At 32.1% G+C, this 9,055-nt stretch overlaps 1 protein-coding gene across 2 annotated transcripts in view; it reads right to left on the bottom strand.

Moving 5' to 3' along the window:
* Nucleotides 1–2,758: 2,758 nt before the first annotated feature.
* Nucleotides 2,759–9,055, bottom strand: part of LOC131850553 (calcium-binding mitochondrial carrier protein Aralar1) — a 31,179-nt gene continuing 24,882 nt past the window's right edge. For both annotated transcript variants that reach the window (XM_059200828.1, XM_059200829.1), the window contains exons 8-14: nucleotides 8,612–8,820; nucleotides 7,988–8,068; nucleotides 6,709–6,921; nucleotides 6,077–6,199; nucleotides 5,275–5,377; nucleotides 4,454–4,544; nucleotides 2,759–3,467 (exon numbers count right to left, since the gene is read on the bottom strand). In XM_059200828.1, the coding sequence (XP_059056811.1) occupies nucleotides 3,305–3,467; nucleotides 4,454–4,544; nucleotides 5,275–5,377; nucleotides 6,077–6,199; nucleotides 6,709–6,921; nucleotides 7,988–8,068; nucleotides 8,612–8,820 (983 nt within the window). In that variant the 3' untranslated portion in view covers nucleotides 2,759–3,304. The remainder of the gene's footprint in view (nucleotides 3,468–4,453; nucleotides 4,545–5,274; nucleotides 5,378–6,076; nucleotides 6,200–6,708; nucleotides 6,922–7,987; nucleotides 8,069–8,611; nucleotides 8,821–9,055) is intronic.

Here is a 9,055-nt window from a genome sequence, read left to right as displayed (position 1 = left end):
ATGTTTTGTCTTTTTAGGACCTCTTAAAAAAGCATATACAATAAATAAAAAATATTTATACTTATACAGTACATAAATGTCTTAAAGTAAATTTCCATGAGAATCTTCTCAACGTAGGAATATTGTTTTGCCGAGAGACAATGTATTTTGCCGTTATATTAATAGCTTCTTGGTCATATTACCTTTTAACAATCAAGTAATAAATCGACATATATCCATTTAAAAGACAATTTTATACCAGTGACAATAAGGTTCCATATTCAACAGGTAACGTTTTGATATCATCATAGATTTTAAGTTTTATAAACAGTACTTGATTGATATTGAAATTAAAATTTATAAAAATCAACTTATAACTAATAAAACAACATTAAAACCTATTAAATTGAACATCGCAAGTTAAAAACACTAATGGACTTTTTCGGATATAACTAGAAACAGATAAATCAGAATTATATGGATTATACGCAGTAGTATGGTACAGGTGACAGTTTATTTAATAGAACTATTTTAAATGGTTTTTTTAGGTTCTTTGAACCTATTAGTCAAATACCACAAATATATTATTATATAGTTTGTTTTAGCAAATATTCTAAACGTTGACAAAAATTATATTTTTAATCAGTTTTAACTATTATAGGTATTGTACTTCTTGATGCAACATTTATACCATTTAGCTTTAATATGGTTTTTGCTAGATTTTGTGGTACTGCAATGTTTATTCAAAAACCGTAACGTATTTTCCAATGCTATTATTTTTTTATTTATTTATCTTTTATTGCATTATCTAAAATAATGTACAATTGGTGAGCTTAATGCCATATGGCATTCTCTACCAGCTAACCATTGGGTAAGAACAGAAATTGGTTGAAGGTCAGTAATGAGAAAAGGCATACTATTGGTAACCTAACTTAAGTAAATATGCTACCTCTTAGTACAATCCTCAACGACATTATATTTCACGCCTGTCACCAGCGCCATGCTATAACGTGCGTAGCAATTGTAAAACTCATCAAAGACACAGTTTTTCCAGAGTGTTTACATACGTTTATTTACATTATCACATATAGTGCTGTATATTACATACATATAAACATCACGCCATCTCCCGTAGCAAGAAATGCGCCTATTCAGAGACACCCATCAATATATTCATACAAGCTCGCCGGTTACTTTTAAATATGTATATCTTAGAACCATAAACATACAGTGTTTATTTGATTATTCTAAACTGTACAAGTTATTTCTTATTTTTTTAGGATAATAATAGTTCTTTTATAAATTATTTAGGTTTGGATAGTAAGAAGACAAAGAGACAAACATAATGATACTAAAATACTCATAGTGCTGTGATAGGTATTTTTAACATAAACATGACATAAGTGTTCGTAAAGGATACACCAAAAGCAAAGTAGAATACAAGTAGCAGTACTGCAGACGATACTGAACCACATTCACAAAAAAATTCAGTCGAAATTACAACATAGATATGCAATACTAAAATAATCAGTAAATAACGTGCCTTTGGTGCTGTAATATGTTTTTTTCGAAATAAACATAAAATATAAGTGATATTCCTAAAGGGTAACCAAAAGCCAGGTAGAATACAGATGATACTGAACCACAATCATCAAAAAATTAATTATACATTTTGAATTGTTCATATTACAATGATCATGTAATCACGGTTACTATTAATTTTTTAAATATTAATTTCAGTCTTTGCTTCTTTGGTTAAAGTTTTGATAACAGTATTACTGGCTTTAGGCTTGGTATGCCCTTAGAACAAACCTTATGTATGTATGGCCTATGGATATTAATAATTTATGTTTTATATTTATTTTGTATAGATTTAAGATAATTTTAGTTTTAGCTGTGTATAATTTAAACAAATGTACTGTATTAAAATAAAGGTCCTAATATATTCCACTTATTATTAGACAATGCTATTTAGTTACACTAAAAGTAATACCGTAATACAATTTAATAAATATCTAAAGTAATAAACACAACCTTCTCTGTTGCTCTTGTTTCAAAATATATCTTCCGTTATCTCTCACGTTTTTTTTTATTTAGTAATAAAATTATAGTAAAATTCACATTAAAATTTGAGTGCTGTCTAATGATTTATTACTCTGACGTAAACCTTATAGTGATTCTAATAAAAAATGTTAAATAATACGTTATTATGTATGACAAGTCAACCAATCAAGCTCCGGACTGTAATGAACACATTTTTTTTAAAATGGAATCGTATAAAATTCTACTAAATGGTAGAAAACAATAGTGTTACCATTATACAGACAACAAATTGTACCAATGAATCATTACCCAATATTATGTATCACATATAGCCATTGTCCATTTTAGGTTTCATATCCAAAATTACACAAATCATACATAAGTATACAAATTAAATTGCAGTCAGAATGCTGAATGGCAGTGCATAGAAAAGTAACTTATTGACTATAAAGACTGTATATTGCTTGCTTACTAATAAAACGTGTTATTATCAGAAACTATATTCTTTACTTTTCAGAAAACAATATAATAGCTTAAAGCTAGAAGTGTTAAAATTAATTTAATAGATGCATAGATCACAAAATCGCCCCGCATTATGTTCGTTTATATCTTTTAAATTATGCAACGGATTTTAATGTAGTTTTCAACAACAAATAGAGGGATTCAAGAGGAAGGTTTATGTATAATACATGCATATTAATGTATAGAATAAGCCGAGTAAATCCAAGATTTGGTTATAAATCTTATTATCGAATTTATAGGAATATAACACGTTATATTTGCCAACAGGCTATATGCTGTCTTTGTTTTGAGAAATATACAGTATATATATACTTACTAGTAGTTAGTATATATATTATATAACTGTTAAATCGGAGCGACGATTGCTATTTAATAATCAAATAATTTATTAAACACAAGGATGTTATTGCTTTGAAAATAATTAGATTTAAAATGAGCGAGGTGCCTTAAATTAAGCCGTGTTGGAAAATTTATACTCTTCAATAATTCTCAAAATACGAGTACAACTCGTTTTCCAATATTCTCAGTGAGAAACGCTTAGCGTATTCTCAATTTATTTAAAAAAAGCTCCTTTAGTTCAACTGAACCTTATTAATATTTCTAACTATATTATACATAACTGTTAAACGTCTAATAAACCTTCTTTTGATGTTAGAATGTTTTGTTTCCCTCTATCAAGCTGTACAAGAAAGAGACAAATCATGAATAGACAAATGAGGTCCATTAGAGATTCAACGTGTCTATGGATAATATGTATTTATTACTGTGTCCTAGAGCTTGAGAACCTTGGTAATGAGATGCCGAACTTCGTCTCCAAGCCGGTGAGGACTGGCATGGCTACTTCGTACCCGCCAATATGGTCCGGTTTCTTCTTAGTTTCCTCGATAGGTGTCGCTACGTGTAACTCTGATCCCGTCGGCCGACTGTAAAGTAATTAGATCATTTATTATTTGTTTATTGCACAAAACACAGAAAATAATCATTACATAGTATAAAACAAAGTCGCCGTCGCTGTCTGTCCGTCCCTATGTATGCATAAATCTTTAAAACGACGCAACGGATTTTGAAGCGGTTATTTTTAATAGTGATTCAGAGGAAGGTTTATATGTATAATACGAGTACACCGGGCGACTAGCCAATTAAAATATATATCAAACATAGGAAAAATTAATATATCAAATATACATGAACTAACACAAAAGGCGGCCTTATCTGTAAGCAATTCCTTCTAGACTACCTTTGAGTAGATAAATAAATAAATAACTGGACAATTATAACAGCGCCATCTAGTCCCACGGTAAGCAGCGCTTGTTTTATGGGTACTAGACAACCGATATAAATAGATAGATTTTTTTTTAATTCATACATTATGTATGAATTAAAAATATAATACATAGAAAATGCTCAGATCGATACAAACGATCATACTCATGAATACTAATCATCGGTTAAATAGAAAAATGACAATATTCAAAATGTACATTTTTTACAAGACAAGCATTTAAAGTTTTTAAATTTATTTTATTTAATTTTTGTTTTAAATTTACACAAAAGTATTATCTTATATTATATATATCATTATATATATCATTTTAAAAGTATTTAGATAATGATTAAGACGGCGTGGTTAATTTAATTGACTTATATAAAAGGAGGCAATTCTAGCAATTTTCTATTTAATCGACGAAATTTTGAATCGAAAACTATCAGAATTAAACATTTTTTCTATTTAATCGTCACTTTTGACGAATTACATATTTTTTGAATCGCTGTGAGCCCTTTTGGGAAGAATATTTTTACGTATTTGGTTTTTATTAAAATAGTAAACAACCGGTGTGTTAAACCGCTAGACAAAACAACAGCCACCTGGGCTATAATTAATTAAAACATATATAAAAACGTTACTTACGATCCACCAAAGTCGACGTAGAACAAACGCTGCAATATTTCATACGTGACCAGCGTCACGCCGAACTGCGGCGAGGAGCGGAACACGCGCGCTGTAAATAAACATCATCATCATCATCATCGCAGCCCGGAAGACGTCCACTGCTGGACATAGGCCTCCCCCAAAGATCTCCACGACGATCGGTCCTGCGCTGCTCTATTACTTATTTATTAAGCACAGAAAACAGATTACTATCAGTAATGTTTAGTATAAGTGTGATATATTATTACATATAACAATAATAATAACATATATATTCAATTAGCAATGTTATTTACATTCACAAATAGCTATAGTTTAATCTAACTATATCTTAGCAATTTCGTCTTACACACTTACTTGACATTATATTTATATTTCGTCCAATTTATATAATATCTATTTCAATTATAATTTTTGTGTTGTTCTGATGTATAAGCGATATTACTGTAGAGTTTTATCAAAATCCGTACAGTAGTTTTTGCGTGTAAGATTAACATACACCCTTCCCGCTCATACTCACAAACTCTCGGGTTTATATTATTAGTAAGATTAAATTGGCAATAATAACACTCACGTACATATATATATATACAATTATACACATAGCCACAACAACGTAATTAAAAATAATAAACCAATATGCTACTACGAAATATTTACTAAAAAGGACTCCGCTCAGCATATTGCTGCAGCCGTTCTAGCTATAGCTCTGATTTTCAGCAGAGGCCTTAGTCTAAATAGTCTAAAAATGATGGATCGACTTGTAACCGACAAACTAAACATATCAGTTGTAGACTTACCTAATGCACCCTTCCAGAAAGCTCTGGCGCCTTCCTCGGCGTAAATTTTCCTAGCGGCGTCAAATACGCCATTGTAAGTCGTTTGTCCTGACCGCGCAACTACCTGAAATGGACATACTATAATTCAAATAAACAACCCTGGACAATTAAAACTGCGCCATCTAGACCCCACGGTAACTGCTTACCGTCTCTGGGTCTAGATGGCGCAGTTTTAAGCTCTGCAGCTTGTGGGTACTAGACAACTTATATATATATTTACTTACTTAGATATATATTTTTTCTAAATACATACATAATATACATAGAAAATACCCAAACCGCTAGACCATCGAGGCCGTCAAATAAATGAAACTTACAATTTAGAGAGTTAATGCTAAGTCGTGCTTTAATGAAGTACGAAGCAAGTCATGCTCAGAATATACGATTTATCTTGCTTGCATCATATAATGTCGTCGTGATTAGTTTTGTCAGTTGCTGTTGCTTTTTTTCGTGTTTAAATAAAATAAAATACCTTAATTTAATAAAATCAAAGATTATTTTCATATTTCTACTATAGGCCAATAATATTAAGAGTTAGGTGAAGTTCCGCTTACTACTTTAAAAAAATCGCTACGATTAGATTTATGCTACGAAAATTAACGTCTGTAGTACAATATAATAATTCTACCACTTACTACTTTAAAGAAATATATTATTGCTAAAAAAAAGGTATGTAATAAAACTACAAACATACAATCGAAACAATTATTAATTGAAAGTGACAGTTGAAAAAATACTACTAACTAAATACTTGTATTCGTACCTGTAGTCGCGTCTTGATGACGTCAGCAGGTGTGACGAGGGAGGCTGCCGGGACACCGGCGATAGCACCGGCCGCAAGCAATGTCAGTGGGTGATTATATCCATTATCATCCGCAAACTTCGCCTGATAAAACGAATATTGTACACGTTATATAATCACTATTATAATAGGTAAGCTAGTTTTAAGTATTATTACATAAAACAAGCCAGCAAGTAGCATAACTCCAGCGAGTTAGTCGCCCCGGAGAAGCCACAACGAGGGACCGCGAGGTCCTTCATCATCATCAGATGGTGAGAAAGACTTATGGTCGATACTATAGTATATGAACGGGACATTTACCATGAATATGAGTTTTATAAGTTAGGTCTAGGTAATACGACTGGATTAATAATTTAATATAATAGATAAAATAAAATCCTGCTTGAGTTATTTGTTCTGAACCCTGTCTAAATAAATCAGTTTTCTTCTATAATAAAGCAATTTTAAAAAAGGACGTTTTTATTAGATCAATGTGAAATAAAATAATTCCAATACATTCAGTAGAAAATGGATATATCAAGTGTTGCGGATACCGTGTTGTCGATAACTATCACTGCACTACGTTGTTGTTTGAAAGAAGAAAAATCACGTACCTTAACATGAGCATAAGCCGGGAAGTATATAGCGCTGAAGGGCACGTCCCTTAGAAGGCAGGCTTTCGCGCCCTTGTACAGTCCGAATAGTCCGAGGTCCTTGACAACGTTCCACGCGCGGACCTTACTGCCGGTCGCGATCTCCCCAGCCACTTGGAGACGAATCTTCACAATCTCTAGTGGATTGGTAAATACTACTTGGGAGGCGCCGGCCTGAAACAAGGCAGTTACAATTGGAACAATATAATATTTTTTTTATACTACTATGGTGGCAGGCACAGGCATACGGCCCATCTGATGGTAAATGGTTACCGTAGCCTATGGACGCCTGAAACACCAGGGGTGTCACGTGCGCGTTGGCGACCCTTAAGAAACCTTCTTGAAGAAGCCCATGCTGTAGTCTCGTGAGAAAACCTCGGCAGGATGTTCATTCCACAACCTAAGTGTAGCGGGAGGATTTATATATATTCTATTTCTTATTTATTTATAATTCTTTATTGCACCAATATTAAAAGTAGATACATAAAAAAATAACATATAAAAATATTATTATTTGAAAGAGATAAAATTGCATTCTGTTAGTGTAATGATATATTTTTGTGTAATGTTTTATGTTTTTTTTAATTACCAATTTTTATAGTTGTACCTTTACAGAGGGTTATAATAAAAAATATTCATTTCCTTAGTTGGATACGGAAACTAGTAAAAACACCTAAACGGAACTGTATATGTAGGTATCTATATAAATAGTAATAGTAATAGTAATAATCTCAACAAGTCTAGACCCAAGTTAAGCTGCTTGTGTTATGGGTACTAGATAACTGATACATATACATAGATATTTTTTTTTTGTAAATACATACATATTATACATAGGAAACACCCAGACCGATACAAACAATCATACTCATGAATACAAATGTTTGTGCCGTGCGAGGAATCGAACCCGCGACCATCGGTCGTAAAGCGGTGTGCTTGACCGCTAGACCACCGAGGTCGTCAAATAAAAGTGAACTGTTTGTAATTTCAAATTAACAGCTTTTCACTAAATTTATGTTAAAGTATATTCGGTACTTGCATGAAAATATTAATTTAATATAATTTAGTCTGTCTGTATGTTGTCTGAAACGGCTGGACTTATTTTGACGGCGTTCTCACAATGAGAATCTTAGGCTTAGCAGTAACTTAAGGTGATTTTATTTAATAAAAAAATACACGTGGACAATGTCGCAGGTAACAGGTAGTTGATTAGAATAATATATATATAAAAAATACTCACACAGCCGCCAGCTAGAATTTCTGCATAAAGCGGAATATTCCCTTTCTTGTCCATGAGTTTGTCACGGACAAAGTCATTGACCTGAAATAAATACATATAAGTATTAAGTCTCTATAATTTATCTCAATAAATTAAATATTGCCTGTCATAACATCCATTTCTAATCAAGTTTATTATGGGACATTAACTAAATGGAATATGGGAAATAGTGTACCATACAACAATTACAATTGAATCTTAGTTCTTTACCAGTTTTTAACATATCCATAAAAACATACACATATGATTTCTTTACTGACTTTTTAAGTATGTATTTACCAAGTCGCTGGTTCGATTCCTGTCCAAACATATGAATTGAGTGAGTAACATTGTTATTGGTCCAGACCAATACAAACAAATTTATAAAATAAAAACATTTAACAACACACACAATACAACAAAAAAATACACTATAGAAATACAATAAAAAATGTAATTAAGTATATCCATCAATTATCTAGTATCCATAACACAAGCTCTACTTAGCTTAGGACTAGATGGCGCTGTATGAATTGTCCAGGAATATTAATATTATTGTATTATAAATCAGTTCAAGTAAACATTCAACTATCTACTAGTACTTACCGTAAGTTTAATGGCCTTTTCTGGAGCCACTCCTATCAACTGAGGGACCAGACCTCTGTAGAGCCCAAAGAATCCTTCGTGCCGGATAACTTTCCGGAAACAATCCAAAGAGTTCCGGTACGCCACCTCACCGACGAATGAACCGGTGCGCTGGTTCTGCATTCTCGTTTTCACTAAGTCAATGGGGTATACCGCAGACGCACCGACAGCTAAGAAATAATATATAAAAATTAATATTTGTTTTTTATTATGTAATTTGAATGGCAAACAGGCTGATCATCTGATGGCAACTGGTAATTATATACATGAACAGCACTGCGGATGTTACGTTATCATGTGACACCCGTGATACCGTTCGTGCAATGTTATGCCGGAGAATGAAGATGTCATGCTTCTTGTCCTGTAATTTTACTGTCTTTTTTCTAACAAAAGACAGCTTATAAA

Source organism: Achroia grisella, unplaced genomic scaffold, assembly GCF_030625045.1.
Source record: "Achroia grisella isolate CSIRO2021 unplaced genomic scaffold, CSIRO_AGI_Agris_v1 utg770, whole genome shotgun sequence".
Lineage (NCBI taxonomy): Eukaryota > Metazoa > Arthropoda > Insecta > Lepidoptera > Pyralidae > Achroia > Achroia grisella.
This window is presented reverse-complemented; position numbering and strand designations above follow the sequence as displayed.